At 38.1% G+C, this 23,421-nt stretch overlaps 1 protein-coding gene across 2 annotated transcripts in view; it reads right to left on the reverse strand.

Moving 5' to 3' along the window:
• The window catches only part of LOC125252765 (heavy metal-binding protein HIP-like), a 40,701-nt gene extending 19,460 nt beyond the window's left edge, over positions 1 to 21,241 (reverse strand). The window contains exons 1-4 of one of the 2 annotated variants that reach the window (XM_048166329.1): positions 20,798 to 21,240; positions 20,566 to 20,619; positions 20,236 to 20,367; positions 19,487 to 20,055 (exon numbers count right to left, since the gene is read on the reverse strand). In XM_048166329.1, coding sequence (XP_048022286.1) covers positions 19,769 to 20,055; positions 20,236 to 20,367; positions 20,566 to 20,619; positions 20,798 to 21,191 — 867 coding nt within the window. In that variant the 5' untranslated portion in view covers positions 21,192 to 21,240 and the 3' untranslated portion in view covers positions 19,487 to 19,768. Of the gene's footprint in view, positions 1 to 19,486; positions 20,056 to 20,235; positions 20,368 to 20,565; positions 20,620 to 20,797 lie in introns of those variants that run through there. The other variant, XM_048166330.1, reaches the window with a different exon arrangement.
• Between the last annotated feature and the right edge of the window lie 2,180 nt (positions 21,242 to 23,421).

Here is a 23,421-nt window from a genome sequence, read left to right on the forward strand (position 1 = left end):
TGTTCCATTTTTGGGGTACGTCGTATCGTCCGAGGGGGTGCGCATGGATCCTGACAAGGTTAAGGCTGTGGTGGATTGGCCAATTCCAGATTCCCGCAAGGCCCTGCAGAGGTTTCTGGGCTTTGCCAATTTTTACCGACGTTTTATTCGCAATTTCAGCCAACTAGCCGCTCCTCTGACTGCCTTAACCTCCCCCGCAACGGCGTTCAGGTGGTCGGATGCAGCTGAGGCTGCATTCTCCAACCTCAAAAGCCGCTTCGTTTCGGCTCCCATTCTTGTCGCCCCTGATCCTTCACGTCAGTTTGTGGTGGAGGTTGATGCGTCAGAGGTGGGGGTAGGTGCAGTTCTATCCCAGCGCTCCGCAGCGGACGATAAGGTGCATCCTTGCGCGTTCTTTTCACATCGTTTAACTGCTGCCGAACGTAATTACGACATTGGTAACAGGGAGCTGCTGACGGTCAAATTAGCTTTGGAAGAGTGGCGTCACTGGTTGGAGGGTTCGGGTGTACCTTTCATCGTCTGGACTGATCATAAGAACCTTGAGTATATTAGATCCGCTAAACGACTTAACTCTAGGCAGGCTCGGTGGGCTCTTTTTTTCGGTCGTTTTGATTTTTCCCTATCTTACCGTCCCGGGTCCAAAAACATCAAGCCCGATGCACTTTCTCGCGTTTTTGATCGCTCCGAGCGCCCGTCCACTCCCGAGTGTATTCTTCCTGAGAGACTCATTGTCTCTTCACTCACATGGGAGGTCGAGTCGAAGGTCCGCACGGCCTTAGAAGGGGTAACGCCTCCGCCCGGGTGCCCACAGAGTCGGTTATTTGTGCCAGAGGGGTTGCGTTCAGACGTTATCCGATGGGGCCATGATTCCAATCTGGCTTCTCATCCAGGGGTTAGTCGCACCAACTTTTTGGTCAAACGATTTTGGTGGCCCTGCATGGCTCGCGATGTTCACAATTTTGTTTTGGCTTGCTCTGTCTGCGCTCGTGGTAAGACTTCTAATCGTCCCCTGAGGGACTCCTTCAGCCGCTGTCTGTCCCTTCGAGACCCTGGTCCCACATAGCGCTAGATTTCGTCACAGGCCTCCCTCCTTCACAGGGCAATACGGTGATTTTGACCGTAGTGGACCGGTTCTCGAAGGCGGCGCATTTCATCCCCTTGCCCAAATTACCCACTGCCAAGGAGACAGCGGTTACTGTCATTAATCACGTCTTCCGTATCCATGGCCTCCCGGTAGACGTGGTTTCTGACAGGGGATCCCAATTTACCTCCAAATTCTGGAAGGAGTTTTGTCGTTTACTGGGGGCGACGGTTAGTTTGTCATCTGGGTTCCATCCCCAGACGAACGGGCAAGCTGAGAGAGCCAACCAGGATTTGGAGAGAATGTTGCGATGTCGGGTTGCTCAGAATCCTTCCTCCTGGAGTCAGCAGCTTCCTTGGGTGGAGTACGCACACAATTCGTTACCAGTGTCGGCTACGGGCCTGTCGCCTTTTCAGTGTAGTCTAGGTTACCAGCCACCTGCCTTTCCTAGTCTGGAATCCGAAGTCGCGGTCCCCTCCGCTCATGCCTTTGTCCAGAGGTGTCGTCACACGTGGAGAAGAGCCCGAGAGACTCTCCTTCAGGTGGGGGCGCGCACCAAGGCCCAGGCCGATCGCCACCGGCTGAAGCCTCCCGTATATGTCGTTGGTCAAAAAGTGTGGCTTTCTTCCAAGAACATTCCGCTCCGCTCCGTGAGTAACAAATTAGCTCCCAAATTCATTGGCCCGTTCACGGTCACCAAGATTCTTAGCCCGGTGACTGTCCGCCTCAAATTACCACCAGCGTACAGCAGAATTCATTCCGTCTTTCACGTTTCCAAAATTAAACCCGTTTTTCATTCTAACATTAATCCGCCAGCCCCGGTTCCTCCCCCGCCGCGACTCGTAGATGGGGAACCTGCTTATTCGGTCCGTCGTATTTTGGACGCTAGGCGAAGGGGACGCGGATTCCAGTACTTGGTGGACTGGGAAGGTTACGGTCTGGAGGAGAGGAGTTGGGTTCCTGCCAGGGACATCCTGGATCACTCTCTTATTGATGAATATCGTCAACAGGTAGGCTCTCCTGGGAGCGCCAGGAGGCACTCGTAGGAGAGGGGGTACTGTCACGGTTCATGGGTTTACTTACTCGACCTCGTGTGGTTGTGGTGTGTGTTGCACTGAGTGAGTGATTGTGTGGGCGTCACCCACCTGTCTGATTGTGATGTGCTGCCAGCCGTGTCTTGTTCAGTGTTTGCTATTTAATGTGTGTGTCTACATGGTGTCTTTGTCAGTTCGTTGCAGGCTGTCCCGCTGTCGTGTTTCTGTGTTTCACCTCCTGTTATCCTGGGGTTCTGGATCTCCGTCTTGTGCCCGTGTCTGGGTTGGATTATTCCTTGGCTTCTGATACCCATTGTAGCCCTGCGCCACCTGATTCATCTGTTTCAACACATCACGGCGTCAGCTCGTCTTTGTGACTGCAACGACTGTCCTGTTTGGAGTGAAGTTATTGTACAGCGTATTCTGTCAATAAATCCTGTTTTACTTGCACTTGGATCCTCTCTCTGTGTTCATTTCCTGACACGTGCTCACGCACAAAATGACTATGAGTTTAAACATCTGATTTCTATGTCGAGGACTGTGTTTGTCAGACTTTGTTGGGCCTAATGCATAATGCCATGGTGTTTTACTCACAAATGGTCACAACACAACATAAATATGCCAATAAATTGTTTCCATCACCTTAACGCGCATTTGAACTAATGCAAACTCAAGATAATCTGCGTCTGCATATTGAATTTCTTTGATAATTCTGACATTATTATGGCTATTATATTATGTATGTTAGGATAGAAATGCAGGATTTGTTGTGACACCTTATAAACCGAAAGAATAAGGAATAGCATAAATCAATTTAATTAAAACATAAAAATGGAAATGAATAAATCATTTTAAAATGGACAAATGAGTAGACATTTAAAATTGTTGTGCAATACTTGTTTTATGTTAAATGTTTGATTATTCATGTTAAATGTAAAAATGTAAAATAAAATAGAACAATAAATTAATAAATAGTAGGCCTAAATAGACATATGAGACTGTTTATTCACATGTTTAAAACATAGTTTAATAAAGCCAGCATTTAAACTTATTTTGACAGTTATTTTTCTTTATCCATTTGAAAATATAGTTAAAATATGCTATTATAAACTCGTTGGGGCAACAAATCTCTCCCATGCCACTCAAAGTAGATAAGATGCTGTCGACAGTAAAAACGACTGTATATGGTCATTTGTCACTAGGGATGGGAATTGATAAGAATTTAACGATTCCGATTCCATTATCGATGTTGCTTATCGATCCGATTCCTTAACGATTCTCTTATCGATTCTCATTGGGTGAGGTAATAAGTACAAATTTGTTTGTTTGTATTAACTCGCTTTAATATCTGATCAGAAGACACAGAACAGAGTATACGCACATTATGTGTAGCAACCTCAGAACAAACCTAAAATTAGGTGAGCTACTTCTTCAAGTAAATTCCAGGGACATATAGCCTTGTTTCTCAACCAGTATTCACATTCACAGTATATCACATTCATTGGTCCAGACAAAAATAAATAAATAAATAAAACTGCCATTTATGTGCCATAAAAACTAAAACACAGACTGAAAACAGTCAAAGAAGAGCTTGTGTCTTTTGGAATATTAACAGTGCTCATTTGGATAGTAAATATAGCTCATCCGTATAGTAAAAGTTTACACAATGAAATAGCGCTCACATTAACATTAACACATTACCTTCGGCATTAATAACAGTACCTTCGGCATTAATAACAGATGGCATCCTGTTAGCTCCGCTGGTGCTTAACTCGCTGGTGGTGTCGTTGTGTAGTAGTGTATCAAACACGCGACAGTCCTGCAAATGAATTGCATGCTGTGTGGCCAAATGTTTCTGCATATTGGAGGTAGTTCCCCCCCTTTGACGAAATGGAACTTTTACAAGTGTTGCAAGTGACTGTATTGTCGTCTTTTCGCGTAAAATGTAACCAAACTTTAGATCGCTTCTGCCTCGATGCCATGTTTGCTGCGTTCTAAACCAAAACAACGCAGCGTGTGTGTGACGTCATGACACGTTAGCAACGAGAGGAACCGATAAGCGGAATTGTTAAGCCGGCATGCTAACGGTTCAAAGGAATCGATTCACTTGGCACCGGTTCTTAAGAAGAACCGGTTCTCGATTCCCATCCCTATTTGTCACAGAGACGAACTCCGTGATACCCTCCTCTGGCCATCGGAGGGAACCATCCCCCAAATACTGACACACGCACTTCCATATGCACTACATTACCCACAATCCCGTGCCTTGGACTAATCACTATCACAGATGAAACCCATTACCTGGACTATAAAAGACTCTCATGCACACCAGTACTTCGCGAAGTCTTGTTTTGCCCCGGTGAACATTTCTACCCTGTCTGCCTACCTGTTGCTGTACCTGCTGTTACCCGTTATCGACCCTATTCTGCCTGCCTCTTGATCTTTGCCTGGAATACTTAAATGTGAGTGATATCCGCCTGCCCTGACCCATTGCCTGCCCTCTGACCACAATTCTGCCTGTCTCTGCCTTACCTGTCTGTCCCTGTTTGACCCTGCCTGTACGACCGCTCTGTTCTTTAATAAAAGCATGCAAATGGATCCCGGCTTGAATGATGATTCGTTACATCATTAAAGCGGTAATGTTTGCACTTAGGTTTTATTAAGCATTTAGGAGAGTATTGCAAGAAGCTGCTTACATTAATCTTACTTTCGAAAAAAATAAATAAATACAATCATGATTTTTCATGAAAAAATATCATATAATTATAGGCCTAAATACCTTGGCATCAGCTTGTTTTCATCAATGGTATAATTAATTAATTTCAAATTTATTTGGTTTGTCATGATTAATTTGTGTTCATAATCAATAAAATAAAATAAACTCTTCTAACAAGAATAAACACATATGAACAATTATAAATTATTGTAGCCTATTATTAATTATCTATCTTGAAACTATCCAAGCAGCGCTTCGGGCTCAGATGTGATGGCGGAATTAATACTTTATCTGAATGTGATTACAGAATATATTTAAATTATCCATCAAACTGTCATTTTCTCCTTACAGTCTTACGAATTAACAATAATGCCTGACCAGTAAATTACTTGGTGAACAAAGACAACATTTTGGCATTAGGCATTGGCATTAGTTAATGCCAAAAAAATGTAAAAGTTTTACCTTATAAATATAACTTAGTTTAATTAATTTTAAAATTCGCTACCGGAATGAATGGGAACATGATTTATTGAAAATATTTGAAAATATAAGTGGTTCTTAAGTCAAAACTTTTTTTAATGGTTTGTCAACTTTCTATTCCTCCGCTGTGTGGTTCTAGTCAGCACTGGATTCTAGCCACCACCGGATTCAGCGCTTTAGCGCTTGTCTGTGACTGGAAAAATAATCGATGTACAAAAAAACAAAAAACAAAACGATACATAGCTTACATGTCACATTAAACTGGCAGATTTTAGAATGTTGTAGGCAATTCTTTTGCAAGTAATTACAAGTTTAATCTTGTCTTGCCTGGATCTTTTGGTGAAGGTTAACGCGTGTATGCCTTTTCAGCGCCTCAGTGAAGTTCACTTAATTTCACTCGTTTAATCTGACTCCAAATTCAAATGATTCTTATTCTTAGGTTGTGTTTCCAATTAGAAATTAATCATTTGTTATGTATTAATTTAGATATTTGATTATTCTGGGTATCTGGGTATCTCATATTTTCAATTATTCTTTCATTACGGACCCATATCACTTCGGCCATATCACAAAGTCACTTCGGCCGTTAAGTTCTTTTCACGATCACAAACTCACCAGTTCTGATCTTAGTCAGAGGGTGCAGAGTTTACTAATGCATTTGAGTTGAACCGCCACATGCTTGTTCATACAAAAACACAGTTTTCTTAGTCACGATACTGCAACTTGCTAAGCCAGTTGATAGACAAAAATCAAAAGGTCCCATGATGTGCCCACATGCTCCTTTCAATGAGCCTTTAGTTTTAATCTATCCTGATGCAGATTTGCGTAAATATGGACTCTAATAACCTACTGGTCATAATGATTTCAGAAGAATCCAGATTAAATCAAATATAAAATTTTATTTGTCAAGTAAAAATGTCAATTTCATAGTTGGACAATTAGAAGCCAATTCAGAAATAATTAATGCATAACATCAATTGAAATGCATAAACACACAGTGGTGGATTAGTGTTTGAAGACACTTGCCCATCACTGTGTGGGGGTCTCTGGCTACAGAAAATCCCCCCCTGACTGCTTTTCAATTTACCTTATATACAGACCAGAACAAAAGGGTTATAAATATTTACTGCACCAACACCTGTTTTGGGGGAAGAGGAGTGGGTTTTCACAAAATGCACCACCCAAAGAGAGGACAGAATTTTCCTTAGTTTTAAATCTTCTTCATAATACCAGTGACTGCTGTGAAATTGAGACCATTTTACCAATCGCACTGAGACATTTAAAATTATACCAAACATAAAAAGGGAAAAACAATAGATACACAAGTTACATTATTTGTTTTGAATAACTTTCAGTGACTTGAGTCAGGGGGAAGGGAAGGTGTGTTTGTGTGTGTGGTGGGGGAGGTGTTGTCCTTTTGGGGTTAGGGCAGGGCGTTGTCCTTTACTACTTCTTTGAGATCTTTTTCCACATGAGTTTTTTTATTTTATTGCAGGATGCTTGATCTCTGTTTTTGTCTAGCAGGAAAATCAAGCCTTACACTCCACACCAAACTCACTCATCCATGTCTTTATTGACCTTGCTTTGTGCACTGGTGTACAGTCATGTTGGAACAGGAAGGGGCCATCCCCAAACTGTTCCCACAAAGTTGGGAGCATGAAATTGTCCAAAATGTCTTGATATGCTGAAGCATTAAGAGTTCCTTTCACTGGAACTAAGGGGCCAAGCCCAACCCCTGAAAAACAACCCCACACCATAATGCCATGCTTGAATTCACTGAGCTCCTGAGAGCGACCCATTCTTTCACAAATGTTTGTAGAAGCAGTCTGCATGCCTAGATGCTTGATTTTACCTAAGAATTGCTTTAATGTGGCTTTTGAATGTTGTTTTAGAATATTGCATGTTGGAATTCAAGTGAGTAAAAGAGTCATGTCTATTCTCAGAACAAACATGAAACAAACACAACAGAACTACGGTTTATAAAAGCTATTCATATCTTTAAATGAAAGATTTAAATTAACTAATTTGATACACTACTCCACATTCAGATGCTACTCAACCAGAATGCGTTTTTTGTCGGATATCGTCGCGGTTCATTTTATTTCTGCTGTTAACTGCTAAGTGGTGCTATAACCATAGATTTTCATATGTTATGGAGTGGATGTATCACAGCTCGTTTTCGCGAGTAGCAGTCAACTGCGCCATGTGGAGATAAAAAAAATACTATCAAGAACATTTTTTAAAAATCACATCCACATAACTACATGTAGAAAATGTAAGCATTCGTGCAAGAATTTGCGGTTAAGAATGAATTCAAACAGTACAGTAAATGTCAAAATTGTGTTTACTTTTTCATGGACTGTGCTTTATTTAAGGAACAATTGACAATGGGCCATTGAATTCTTGAAGAATTCAAACAGAATCAGATGCATTGCTTGATCAGATTTACTCCGTTTTACTATAACCAGCTTTTCCCATGCAAAACGAATAGTATAGACCCACTCGTCATTCTTTGTCACACTCGCCATGAACAACATTTTCAACCCAATAATTAGCCTAAATTCCACAGGGATCCTGGGATCCTTCCAATCGTGTTTAAACAAAAATCAGGATAACGAACCCTATAAAGTTTATTTTTATTTATTTATTTATTTTAAAGAACTGTTGTTTGTTATACAAATGTAAATTCAGTCTGTTGGATCATTTTTGTTGTTTGGTGTAAAATGGAAATTCATGGTAATTTTATAGCTTATAAATGTAAGCAAAAAAAAAAATGGTGTAACAAATAAATGTTTTAGAGAACTGTTGGACACACACATCTCAGTAAAAGTGTTTGTTTGGGATTTGAATCTATGTCATTGATGTTTCTGTTCAACGCTATACCACTTGACAATGAATGAACTTTCCATGAAATGCCCAGAATAGAAGATCTCTTTTCCAGCAGTAACCATCACATCCACAAGAGTGCTTTTCATTTTGTGACGTGACATATAGCTAAGTATGTTGTTCCATACTCTGAATTTGTGCTCTGCATTTATCCCATCCAAGTACACACACAGTGATCAGAGAACAAACACACATACACACCGTGAACACAGACCCGGAGCAGTGGGCATCCAATTTTTGCTGCGGCGCCCAGGGAGCAGTTGGAGGTTCGGTGCTCACCTCAGTCATGGTATTATGGGTGGAAGAGAGCTCTGTACAGTCACTCCCCCCACGACAATTCCTGCTGGTACTGAGATCCGAACCTGCAACCTTTGGGTTACAAGTCTGACTCTCTAACAATTAGGCCACTACAGGACCAAAGCACATTCATATTATTAACTTTTTAAGTACTGACACTGTGTCGTCTTAATTACACCCCAGACAGAGCGAATACAGACACTGATCTCTCTGTTCAAACCTGCAATAATTAATAAGTTTAACCATCCCAGGATTTTATTAAGGCCCGTGTTGAAAATGTTTAGACTAGTTTATGGAGCTCCATGCTGAAATGTGGGGGAAAAATAAACTAGCGTGTTTTATTAATTATTTGAAACATGAGGGCATTTTATTGGGATATTTCGTCCCTGTGTTTTAATTCCTCTGTAGTTGAATTGTGCCTTCTTTTTAGCCTATTTTTTGTTTCTTCATTTTTCAGTTCATAACTTAATAACCTAACAATGTTCTCATATTTCTAGTAGACTACAAAGAAATTAAATAAAAAATGATCAACAGGTTCTTAAATGTACAAATGTCACAGCAGCCTTATGCAATGTTGCAAACCGTCCCTTTGTGCCACCTGGTGGTGATTTTGCGACAAGTGTCACGTGTCACATTTAACGCTGTGGCCTCGCAGCAACATTACATATGGCAGTAATAGGCATTGTGGTTGACTATGTACTATAGGAAGAACACATGTCTACTAGTTACTGACCTGATGCAGACACATATCGTCTTGGTCTGGGGTGAGGTTTACGTAAGGCAGAGCACAGAAGCCAAGAGGCGACACTCTGATGCTTTTTTGGTAACACCCACTAGATTAGATTAGATTAGATTCAACTTTATTGTCATTGCACATGTGAGGTACAAGGCAACGAAATGCAGTTAGCATCTAACCAGAAGTGCAATAAGCAGTAAGTACAGAATATACAGTGTTCACAATATTTACAAATGTACAATAAATATATAAATAAGGCAATATTATGGATATAATTTACAGGTTTTAAATACTATCAGCATGATATACAGATAAGTGAACTATGAACACAGATGGATTATGTATAAGTGTATGTACACTATAAGCAGAAACTATGAACATAGAACATTGTTTACACTAGTGCAATGGACAGTAAAGTGCATAGAAAATAGAAAATATTTCAGTGCAAATGGATTACTCAGGATTCTGGATGAACAGACAGTAGTGCAAGTAATAGCAAGTTTACAGTTGTTTTTGCTTGTTTGTAAATCATATGTAGTGATGAGGAGGAGGTGAGGAGTCTATGTGTGGGAGGGGGGGTGTTGGGGGGTGTCAGAGGGCAGAGTTCAGTAAGGAGACAGCTGTAGGGAAAAAGCTGTTCCTGAATATGCTGGTCCTTGTCCGGAGGCTCCTGAATCACCTTTGAGAGGGCAAGAGGATAAACAGCCCATGGTCAGAGGAGTCCTTAAGAATGCTGCAAGCTCGACGTAGACAGTGTTTTCTCTGTATGTCCTCAATAGCAGAAAGTGGTGTCCCTGTGATGCGTTGGGCAGTTTTCACCACCCTCTGCAGTGCCTTGCGGTCAGCAACTGAGCAGTACCCATACCAGACTGTGATACAGCTGGTCAGGATGCTCTCGATCGCACACCGGTAAAAGTTCATCAGGATGGCTGAAGACAGCTGGTTCTTCTTCAGTGTCCTGAGGAAGAAGAGGCATTGGTGAGCTTTCTTGACCAGGCTAGAGATGTTTGTGGTCCACGACAAGTCCTCCGAGATGGTGGTTCCCAAGAACTTGAAGCTGGAGACACGTTCAACAACCCTCCCGTTAATGTGGATGGGGTCATGCGTGCTTTCTTCCTGAAATCCACAATGAGCTCCTTTGTCTTGCTGGTGTTAAGGAGCAGGTTATTGTCAGTGCACCATGCGGCAAGGTGCTGTACCTCCTCCCTGTAGGCAGTCTCATTGTTGTCTCTGATGAGGCCAATCACCGTGGTGTCATCTGCAAACTTAATGATGGAGTTGAATCCATGCACAGGCTTGCAGTCATTGGTGTAGAGGGAGTAGAGGAATGGGCTCAGCACACAGCCCTGTGGCACGCCAGTGTTGAGTGTGATGGTGGTGGAGCAGGTGTGGCCTGACCTAACATGCTGAGGTCTGTTGGTCAGAAAGGTCATAATCCAGTTGCAAAGGGAGGTGTTAATGTCCAGGTCTTTAAGTTTTGTGGACAGCTTGGAGGGAATGAAAGACAGTGTTAAACGCTGAGCTGAAGTCAACAAACAACATCCGTACATACGTGTTGCTATTGTCCAAGTGTGTGAGTACATAGTGCATCACTGTGCATACTGCATCCTCTGTGCTCCTATTTTTACGGTAAGGAAATTGGTGTGGGTCCAGGGTGGGTGGGAGGCAGTCTTTGAGGTGTGCTAGAACCAGACGCTCGAAGCACTTCATGATAATAGGTGGCGCTTTGGTAGCACGGACGCCATTTTGGGGTAAAAATGCCAACTGGACAACTGAATCCATCACATCTTGCGCACCCAAAGTTGGAGAATCTCACACCCAAATCAGAAGCGCAATAGAAAATCTCAAATTAAGTCATTAGTAAATATTATGACACCGACAGTAAATGTTGTATTGTCATTTACATGTTTTATATTATCAGTTGTGGAATCCAACCATTAAGTACACATTTGAGGTAACATAGTTAGCCTACTTTGTTACATTTTATGTAACCTTACATATTTACTATTAATAGTGAATTAATAATTAATAAAGTTAAGATCATCATGTTTTTTAGGGTGATCCAGGGGATTAAAACATACAATATATATTTCAGACCTAGTGGAGTAATAATTGCTATTATTAGTTACTATTTCTCCACTAGGTCAGAAAGATAGGCTATACTGTACATTTTAATCACAGGTGCATACACTTCTATGCATTTTCTACAAATAAGAGATCATTATGCACGAATGTAAAAATATACAAATTCCATGACTAAAAAAATAATAAACAAAAAAGTGTAATAAACAAAACGAACCTGTAACGGTCATCCTCAGAGTCTGAGAGCATTATTTTAAAACATAAGGCTTCATCAACACATATAACTGTATCTACAAGGCATATATATTATACATATATTATATTAGGCATATATATTATACAAGGCATCACACAACAGATACTGTCATTGGATTGTGGCTATCAAAAAACATGCACAGGTCATTTATTTAGACTAATGGGTTCAAACCATGTTTACTACTAACCTCTTGTACACTTCCTTGTCCATTAACTTCTGCTACACTTCCTTGAGACGGTTCCACAGTACAATCACTAAACAAGCACACAAACAACAAGGATTAAGATAGAAACCATGAACAGATGTAATCAGATGTTTTACAGCCCTTTAGATTTAGATTAGACACACAATATCCCATTTCTTCTGCTTTTATGGTGAACATGAACCATGACAAGATTAAAAACATCTTGCATTTTATTGTTCATGCTGTCTTGTGGTAAGCTTGTATGCTGAGGTGTTATTGGCAGAAAGAATTGTAATATTATATTTTATATATTACATTTGTTATTTTGTTTCCATAAATGTGATTTTTTTTTTTTTACACTTCACAAATCAAGCAGCGATTGACAGCACTCTGATCCAGTGACACTGGGCATTGTCTGGTTGGGGCACAATCATAATCCCCGTGCCACCCCTCTAGACACTCTTGTCTGGCTCAAGTTGAAATCTCACATTTTAATAGTATTTATTGGACCTAACTTAATAAAACAGGCTGTGCTACTTTAAGGAATGATTACCTCAAAACGTATGTCCGTATGCAAGTTTGATTGACTTTATTTAAATTAAATACATTAGCTATTGTCACATGTTTACAGATATAATTTTTAAGCTTTGTGGCTATACTATTGAAACTGTGTTTAAATATTTACTTCCATTGTAAATATTATATAATATGGCCCATTTATTTCCATTGTAAGTGCCTTACTTTTTTTTTAACTAAAGAACAAGTTTTTTTCTGTGGTGATTGATGTCATGCCACAAATGTTGCAAATAGAGGTAAACTAGTTGAATCCACAAAATGTCCCTTTCAATGTTATTTTTCCTCTACATGTGTCAACAGATCCTGTATCAACAGATGTAAATATGAATAAATACACAAAACTTGTCAACTTAAATGACGTGTATAAAAACATTAAAAGTAATTATTAACCTGATTTATAACTTGTCATGTAAAAGAATGCCATAGATTATGGGAACTCATGCACTAATGATAATGTTGACATTGACTTGTTTTATGGTACCCTAATATGAGCTGAGTTTTTATCTTTGTTAATTATTAATCACTTGTAGGTTGGTTCTGTCAGAGAGTTCAATCAATTTTACATTTACACTTTTGGCAGATGCTTTAATCCAAAACAAATTATATTACAATTTAACTTCATCTTATTTGTAAATCACCTTTATAATGCACTTTGTTGCATATCTTTACAGAACACAGAGAAGAATACATAAAGAAAAGAAAATAGTCTTTTAAACACAAGCAGCCAAAGAGAGAAAGTGCCAAGGAAATTCCTTAAAGGGTTAGTTCACCCAAAAATAAAATTTCTGTCATTAATTATTCACCCTTGTGTTCTTCCACACCCGTAAGACCTTCGTTCATCTTCAGAACACAAATGAATATATTTTTGATGAAATCTGAGAGGATTTTTATCTCCCATAGAAAGCATCTAAATTATCACATTCAAGGTCCAGAGAAGTAGTAAAGACAATGTTAAAATTGTCAACATGACTGCAGTGGTTCAACCTTAATGTTATGAAGAAACGAGAATACTTTATGGCACAAAAACAAAACAAAAATTATGACTTCAATTCAAATTTTTTTCCTCTTCCCTGTCAATCTTCTACACAGTTAATCGCTTCCGTGTTTATGTCAGAATGCCAGCCTTGTACTGGCTGATTGCCTGTTCACATGAACACCACGACGCATGTTTGTGATGCTGGCACAGGAGCCGGCCAATAATGAGCCAAGTTCTGACGTAAACATGAAAGTGCTGAACTGTGTTCAATGTGCCAACTGCGTAACAAAAATGAAGAATGTTGAATAAAGACATTTTTTTTCTCATGGCTTCATAACTGTAACGAGGCGGGACACGGCGTGGGATCCATGTGCAGGCTTTATTGAACAGATCTCGTGGTCAAACAGGCAATGGTCAAACAGTGGCAAACAGGTACGGCAGAGGATAGACAAATACGTGGTCAAAGAACAGGCAGAAGGTCAGGGCAGGCAGATATCAGTCACAAGTCCAAGAGAGAGGGCAAGCAGCAGAGAATCGTGCACGGGAAACAGACTGGGTCAATAACAGGCAGACAAAACCAATGACAAACGCTCTGAAATGCAACCGTAGTAATATAAGACCTTGCGATGTGTGTGAGGAAGAGAGCAGCTTATATAGTCCAGGTAATGCGTAGCAGCTGGGTGTGGTGATTAGTGATTGGTGGAGTGAGTGCAGGTGATAGGCAGGGAGGATTATGGGAAATGGAGTCCGAGAATGACTGGAACTGTGACAATAACATTAAGATTCAACCACTGTAGTCTCATTTTTTTGATTTTAATGATGTCTTTACTGCTTCTCTGGACCTTGAATGTGGTATTTTTGGGGGTAATTTATTGGGAGATAAACTGGATTTTGTAAAAAATATCTTAATTTGTGTTCTGAAGATGAACAAAGGTCTTATAGGTGGAACGACATGAGGGTGAGTAATTAATGACAGAAATTACATTTTTGGGTGAACTAACCCTTTGTGAACAACAAAATCCCATGCGTTGGCCACGAGTTATTCCACTTCTTGTCAGGACCACTATCGTCAAATATGATTGATAATTGGGTAACACTTTATAATAATTGCACACTATGAAGCATTAGTAAATAGTTAATTCATCACTTATAAAGCATTAATAGACATTAGTAAGCTTAGTATTAAGTTTATAAATACAGTTATAAATGCTTTATTCTTGATTTATAAGTATATCTATAATGTGTTTAATAATTGTATATTCATACTTTATTAATAATCAATTTATCATTTCTAAATTAAGTATTACGTTATTTACAAACCAGTTATTTAGGAGTTGTCAGTGGTTCATAAGATCATTTAGGAAGTTTAAGTAAATGATTAATAAACTATTTAAACATTCATTTATACATCTTATTATTTAGACATAATAATAGTTACTTAAATGCTTTATTAACACATATTCGTACTGCAATTAATGATTAATTCAGGTAATTATAAAACATTTAGAAGTGGTCAGTTAACTATTTTTGTGAGCTCAACTAAAGTGAGGACTATTTATGCTTTGTAAAGCTTTTATAAATGAGATTGTAAGGTTCAGTGATCTTCTGCAATGCTGTCCTCTAATGTTTTCAAGTTAATACTGAGGTAGTTTTGACACTAGGAATTTGTGTTAATACAGCATTTATTAACACACTAAGTAACTAATACTATATGTCTAAATAATAAGATTCATAAATGTACGTTTAAATATTTTATTAATCATTTACTTACACTTCCTAAATGATCTTATGAACCACTGACAACTCATAAATAACTGGTTTGTGAATAATGTAATACATAATTTAGAAATGATAGATTGATCATTAATAAAGTATGAAAATACAATTATTAAACTCATTATAGATATGCTTATAAATCAAGAACAAAGCATTTATAGCTGTATTTATAAATGGCTTACTAATGTCTATTAAAGGTGCCCTAGATTCAAAAATTGAATTTACCTCGGCATAGTTAAATAACAAGAGTTCAGTACATGGAAAAGACATACAGTGAGTCTCAAACCCCATTGTTTCCTCCTTCTTATATAAATCTCATTTGTTTAAACGACCTCCGAAGAACAGGCGAATCTCAACACCGACTGTTACGTAAAATGGCAGATGGAGCAATAATAACTGACATAATCCATGATAGCATGATATTTTTACTGATATTTGTAAATTGTCTTTTCTAAATGTTTCGTTAGCATGTTGCTAATGTACTGTTAAATGTGGTTAAAGTTACCATTGTTTCTTACTGTATTCACGGAGACAAGAGCCGTCGCTATTTTCATTTTTTAAACACTTGCAGTCTGTACAATTCATAAACACAACTTCATTCTTTATAAATCTCTCCAACAGTGTAGCATTAGCCGTTAGCCACGGAGGACAGCCTCAAATTCACTCAGAATAAAACTTTAACATCCAAATAAATACTTTACTCACATAATTCGAAGCATGCATACAGCATGCATGACGAACATCTTGTAAAGATCCATTTGAGGTTTATATTAGCTGTGTGAACTTTGTAAATGCGCTGTAATATAGTCGAGAGCTCGTGTGGCAGGGAGCACGCGTTTTAAGGGGGCGGTGCCGAGTGTAAATCAGTGCATTGTTAATGATGCCCCAAAATAGGCAGTTAAAAAAATTAATTTAAAAAAATCTATGGGGTATTTTGAGCTGAAACTTCACAGACACATTCAGGAGACACCTTAGACTTATATTACATCTTGTGAAAAAGCATTCTTGGGCACCTTTAATGTTTTATAAATGATGAATTGAATATTTACTAGTGCTTAACTAATGCTTCATAGGGCGAGTTATTATAAAGTGTTACCGATAACTGCATAGAGTTTGTATTGGCGGTATGATTCTGTTCTGGGCAAGAACTCCCTGTGCATCCATGCAGCCTAGCATAGATAAGAGCAGTGAGAGCGGCAATAACCTCCTTAGGTTAAACAGAACAGAACCAACATATGCAGATATAATTAATGTCAATAATTTAACATATAATATATAATACATATAATTTTCAAGAATTATAATAAAAAACACATATGTAAAAAAACGGGCTATTTTAGCTTTAGCTTTAGGTTCTAAAGGGTTAATGTAATTATCAATAAATAAATCCTTGAAACGTTTTATACCCTTGTCGGAACAACTCTGCATTGAAGGTGAAAAAAAAAAAGATTATGAGCAACAGGGCTAAGAAGAGAAGTATTCAAATTATTTCCTGAATTGGGTCCAAATCCTCAACATGTGTTTCACCACTGGGCAATCAACCGGAGTATAAGAGATTAATTGTAATTTAGTTGCAAGAAGTGCTGGAAGGGAAAAAAAGGTACTCCCACTCCACCCTGTCAAACGCCTTCTCAGTGTCCAAAGAAACACATTCTGGAATGGCCTGATGCTGAGAATATACCACATTAAGCAAACGGCGGACAATAAAAAAATGACTGATGCTTCTTTATAAACTCTGATCAGGAGAGATGATGTTGGGGAGGACATCTTCGCTAAAATTTCCCATCACAGGCGTGGTTTCTGATGTTACACTTGGATGTGGGCATAGTTGGATATCCACCGTAGGCTGCAGCGAGCCCTACTTCCATCAGTTGCTCAACAACAACAAAGCTGAAGAATCTCACGCAGCCAAAATGATGATTGTCAGTAATGGTTTTCAGCCTTAACTCCCTGAGGTCTGAAAACGCGCCGGCGCATTTTGCAGGATTTTTTTCACATTGCAGCAAAACAGACTTAAAATACTCCGTCATTTCTTGTCATAGAGACATAAGTAATATATCAATTGAAACCATAGAATGTCTTCTTTTATTTGTGTACACTCAGAGTAAAAACACAATGTTGTGCTTTTTGTAAAATAAAGAAAACTAACATGATGCGTGATCTCTCGTCTCCCTCTGCACGATGTCCAATCTGATAGTTCTCAGAAAATGAACTGTAACTTATGAATACTAATGACAAAAAAAATGACACTTATGTCTAAAAAAACCTTGAAATGTCAGGTTTTAAATCATGCAATTCAAATCGAAAACAAACATTCTGTGTTTATGTAATCTGTATGAAAAGAGAGCCATGTCAGAAGTCTGTGATTCAGCTCATTATCCGCTAATGCGGCCACGCCCACGGAGCCAGCGCTATTCAGACGCAAATTCAGAGGCAATACTTGTATACATTGTCTCAATCGTGTATTTATTGTCTTGAAAAGTGTTTATCTGGATGTTAAAGCCATGGTTAGCGATCTCTAGAAGACATGCCATTAGTTCCTGGTTCCTTTTCTTCTTTATATGAATTTGTGGCCTAAAGGTGTACAGAGAGCGCCCTCCGGCTGCAAGTATGAATTGAAAACACCATTCCTGAAATGTCCTCTTCTTCTTTAGAATAATTTGTGGACTAAAGGTGTACAGAGCGTCCTCCGGCTGCAAGTATGAACTGAAAACACAGTATCAAGCACTCATAGTGATGATAATAAATATTGAATAAATATTACTCCTCAATATAGAAAATTGACATAAACATATAAGAAACCATCAATATGTCTCCAAATGTGCATGCTTTTAAGCTAAAAGCCTATATGAAATGCCATAGAGGTTACATAATTGTTCAGACACTTTGCATCACAGAAATACATGATATTTTAAAGAATATAATAGAATACCATTATTTTAAATTGAGCTGAGACATGACTACAGAGGGTTTTTTCACAGCCTACCTGACTGAAAGGCCTCATTAATATGCAAGTCATTTCAGGTCATTATGTGATTCTTTTGTCTTCTCAGGTGTAAATGACCCATTATTCATGATGATTCACGCCTCCACGCATACTGTGTTTCTTGACAAAAAGTGTCTTACAAAAACTAAATCAATATATTGTTTTATATGAACACGTAGGCATTATAATTTTTACATAATTTTGAAGCAAAAACTCTAGTCTACAACCTCCAATACCCAGAAGTCTTGTGAACACAGATTTAATATACTTTTTTTGGCCTTATTTCAGTGACTTAAGTTTTTTGTTTTTTCAATAACCACGCATAAACATTATTCCTTAAAAAATACAAACATGTACATACATATTCCTCACATATTATGGTAGCCTAGTTTGTGCTGAATACAGTGTAATGACACTTTTGTCATTAATATGTTTATGAACAACTGAAAAAAGCACAAATGTCAGGGCATGTCAAAACTTCTCCAAGCCCCAAATCAGCCTCAGACTCCAGAGGGTTAAAGTGTTTCAGTCAGACACTGATGGAGAGACTCAGGAAGAAGTTACAACTTTTAGAATGAAACTGGACATTTTGGAATGGCTAGTGAATAAATGTATGTAGTTGCTGTGGAGTTGATTCAACTCATCGACTAGCATGTGCCGTCATGTTAATCTATGTGCAAATCCAGTTGAATTGACCCTGTTGTACCCTGTTGAAGCTTGTTGTAGTCCCTACCAGTCGTTTTAGTTTTAGTACTCAAACAGTGAATTCTGTAAAAGAAAATATCTCCCTTTGCATTGAACTTAGAGCATCATTACTGTGCAAACATTGTTTAAGCTCAAACAGCAACATTACACACTAACTAAAGTTAAAAAAGTGAAATCATAATCTACCACCCCTTTAAGACCAATCCATTGCAGAAAGTTACTTAAAGCATTTAAAAATGAAGGTAAAATTCAATCTGACTACAACTTTAGAAAATAAGAATTTTTTTTTTCAACTAATTGTTACATTGTAAATGTCCCATAATTAGGGTTAATCTGTCAAAACAATTAGAGATATGGCAAAGGAATCTTTCACAATTTAAGACAATATGCTGTCCCTCTTCCTCAATTCAATTGTTTTTTTTAGACAACAGCTCAGTCACTGGGCAGTTGTGGATCAGATGTTACATCATGATCCTAACCCTACCAGAGCTTTGTGTCACAGTGTCGTTCAGTGTATTGTGGAGGAGTATCCCAAATGATTTGCTGATGTTGGAAAAAATAGTCACATGGTGGGAGATTAAAAAAGGACTAGAATATACAAACAGAAAAAATACTTTTGCACAACGAAAGTAAAGCAAGCATTGTTGGGGAAATATTCATAAAAATATGAGGAAAAAGAAATGTCAAGATGTCTCTTTATTCTCTTTTTTTATTTCTGTAGGATAAAGTGATCAAGGATCACTAACAAACTACACTTAAAAAGGTATTTTTACTACTTTAACAAAAACATTTTTGAGTCACATGTGAGATTCTTGGATCCTGTCTGTCTCAGTGCTGAAACTTTATATAAAGTTACATTTATAGACTCAGACTCTTATACAGTAATCTATTGCAAATTTCAAACACACATTAGTCCTTTTTAATACAGGTTCATTTGTTAATGATTCTTCATGAGCTTCATCTTAATTCATACACTGAAGGTTCAGAATTATTGGAATCACACTCTGCAAAGCTCTTGTTCTCTTAAGGGAAACAGTAGGAAACCACTGAAAGTGTTGAGATTATTCTGGTTATCATATATCCTCCTGCCAGACCAAAGCCTCACATAGACAACATCTCCAACCTCCAGGATCAACACAACTCCATTAGAGGAGTTTACCGCATCCTGAGCTACAACCACATGCTCTCCATTTTTATAAATGGATACAATTGCTGTAGTTCCACCATGACCAAATACTGTGATTCTGAACATGTACGCTCCTTTCAGTGGGGCTGTGAAAATACCTGAATCAAATAACAAAAGATACAGAATCAGCCATTTCCTGTATGATTGTTCAATTACCAAACACACTGTGTAATAGTTTTGAAAAATGGCAGATCATTTAATTCTCTTAAACACATTACACAACTGCAGAGAGGTCTGAACGGAGCAGAAGATTTTGACTCCATTTCATAGATAATTACCTGTAACTGGGTTGTAGGCGTTCCCTATGTTTGTGAAGACTTTCTTGTAGGTTAGTGTGATTTCAGTGGTAAAAGGTCCAACATATCCACTGCCAGATTGCATCAGTCCAGCTGAAAAAGCTATTTCTCTGTCTGTTAATGAAAAACATAACGTTAGCCTCATAGCATAATTGGCCAGATCATATTTCAATAGGTAGATATCACAATTTGGCCAAAAAATGACTTAGGCAATTATGCTATGAGGCTAACGATAAGCAATATTGTGATATATTACTCTATTACACTGAGAATGAATACACTGAATTTAACATCATTCAGGCACACTTTCACCTCTATTTTCCTTTCTCAACTCCTCCACTTGACTCAGAGTAAGATTTGACATTTCTGTGAAGGAATAAAGATTCTGTTAATTGACATTTATACTACTAATTGTAATAGACAGACTAAACAGTTTACACAGTATACACTCAACTTTACACTAACATTTACACTATAAAATGTATTGCATTGTTGTTTTACTTTGAGGATCATTGATAAAAGAGTGAACGTTTTGGTGAAGTACCTTCATTTTTCTTGTTCATCTCATCTCTCAGTTGCATCTCTAAAGCTCTGTTAATTTCTTTCTGCTCTGTAACGGTGGCGGTCAGTTCTCTGATGTTTTCTTTCTGCTCTGTGAACGTGGCGGTCAGTTCTCTGATGTTTGCTTTCTGCTCTGTAACGGTGGCGGTCAGTTCTCTCAGTACTGCATGGATGTCAGGAATGCCCAGATCACAGTATTGTTGTCTGTCAGTTGAAGCTTCAGCTCTCAAAGTGTCTGTTTGAGGTGGATTCTGTCTTCCGTCCTCAGAGCTGATCTGTTGACTGATCTCATTCTCATTGAGTCCTCCATTTACCTGCTGCTGAATGACAAATACAAAGGTTTCCAACAGCAGCAGTATACATACTAAAGCCTTCATTCTTCACTGATGTTTGTTTCCAGCTCTTGCTCTGTCATCCCTACACCTCTCATGCTCCTTTTATAGTGTCCTGATTTACTGTCTTTTGTACTTGATTTATATTGCTTCAGTAAAACAAGTAATTCAAGTTAATTGTTAATCATAATTAAAGGGGTCATGAATTGAGAAATCAACTTTTCCTTGAGCTTTTGATTTATAAGAGGTCATATTATAAGAATATCCTGCAAGTTTCCTGTAAGACTTTTATACATGACTTATATTGCTTCAGATAAAGAAAAGTAATGTGTTAATTGTTAATCATAAACAAAGGGATGTTCCAGGATCAGTAGAAGTTTATCTCTGTATCTGATTTGTCTCTCTCTCTCAGCAGTCGGTAACCTTACAGCACGTGAAGGGAAAATCACAGAAACCTCCAGTCACGTGAATGGCTTGTCTGATCTGCACGCTAACGTCAGGGGCGATTCCAGGATTTTTTAAATGGGGGGCAGGGGGGTGGGGGGTCTATTTCAGAAAATTGCATTGGAAATAAATACTGGCTTAGAAAACATTAAGCACAATTTTCCAAAATCTTGTGCAATGCCCTTGTGTGTACTAATGCAATTAGTATATATATTAATGTCAATGTCATAATTGTGTTAACTTTTTTCTTGGACTGCACTTTAAAGGTGCCCAAGAATGCTTTTTCACAAGATGTAATATAAGTCTAAGGTGTCTCCTGAATGTGTCTGTGAAGTTTCAGCTCAAAATACCCCGTAGATTTTTTTAAATTAATTTTTTAACTGCCTATTTTGGGGCATCATTAACTATGTACTGATTTTTTCAGCGCACCGCCCCTTTAATTCGCGTGCTCCCTGCCACACGAGCTCTCGATTATATTACAGCACATTTACAAAGTTCACACAGCTAATATAACCCTCAAATGGATCTTTACAAGATGTTCGTCATGCATGCTGTATGCATGCTTCGAATTATGTGAGTAAAGTATTTATTTTGATGTTTATATTTGATTCTCTATGAGTTTGAGGCTGTGATCCGTGGCTAACGGCTAATGCTACACTGTTGGAGAGATTTATAAAGAATGAAGTTGTGTTTATGAATTATACAGACTGCAAGTGTTTAAAAATGAAAATGTCTCCGTGAATTCAGTAAGAAACGATGGTAACTTTAACCTCATTTAACAGTACATTAGCAACATGCTAACGAAACATTTAGATAGACAATTTACAAATATCACTAAAAATATCATGCTATCATGGATCATGTCAGTTATTATTGCTCCATCTGCCATTTTCGCTGTTGTTCTTGCTTACCTAGTCTGTTGATTCACCTGTGCAGATCCAGACGTTACTGGCTTCCCTTGTCTAATGCCTTTCATAATGTTGGGAACATGGGCTGGCATATGCAAATATTGGGGCGTAAACCCCGACTGTTACGTAACAGTCGGTGTTATATTGAGATCCGCGTGTTTTCCGGAAGTCTTTTAAACAAATGAGATTTACATAAGTTAGAGAAAGCAATGGAGTTTGAAACTCAATGTATGTCTTTTCCATGTACTGAACTCTTGTTATTCAACTATGCCAAGATAAATTCAAATTTTGAATCTAGGGCATCTTTAAGTAAAGAATAATTGACGATGGGCCGGTGAATTCTTGCACCCCCACCGTTGAAGCTACTGAACTCTCCCAACCCCCATATCTGAGCATCTGAGACTGACTAATAAAAAGAGAAGTTGCAAAAGATAAATTCAGACTTAAATCGCTATTCTATTAACCTAATATTTTAAAGTGTATAGATAATGAAGGAATTAGCCTAAATCATTTATATGTCATAGTATTTCTGTCATAAACTTTATTAATTGCTAAATATTTCATTATTCAATGACTGAAGAATTCAAACAGAATCAGATGCATTGTTTGATCAGATTTACTCCATTTTACTATGCCAGCCTTTCCCATGCAAAATAAAATGGTACAGAGTAGAGACCCACTTATGTACTTTATCATTATAGGCTGCAGACTTTATAGGCTGCTACACACGATCGCCATGAACAACATTTTCAACCCAATAATTATCCTAAAATCCTAAAATCCTTCCAATCATGTTTTAAAAAAACTTTCAGGATAACAAACCCTATACAGTTTATTTATTTATTTAATTTTGATCAGGGATTGCACTGCATTGTGGAAAACAGTAGATTTTGTGCTAATAACATAAGTTTATGCAATTATAC

This window comes from Megalobrama amblycephala, linkage group LG18 (assembly GCF_018812025.1).
Source record: "Megalobrama amblycephala isolate DHTTF-2021 linkage group LG18, ASM1881202v1, whole genome shotgun sequence".
NCBI classification, from domain to species: domain Eukaryota; kingdom Metazoa; phylum Chordata; class Actinopteri; order Cypriniformes; family Xenocyprididae; genus Megalobrama; species Megalobrama amblycephala.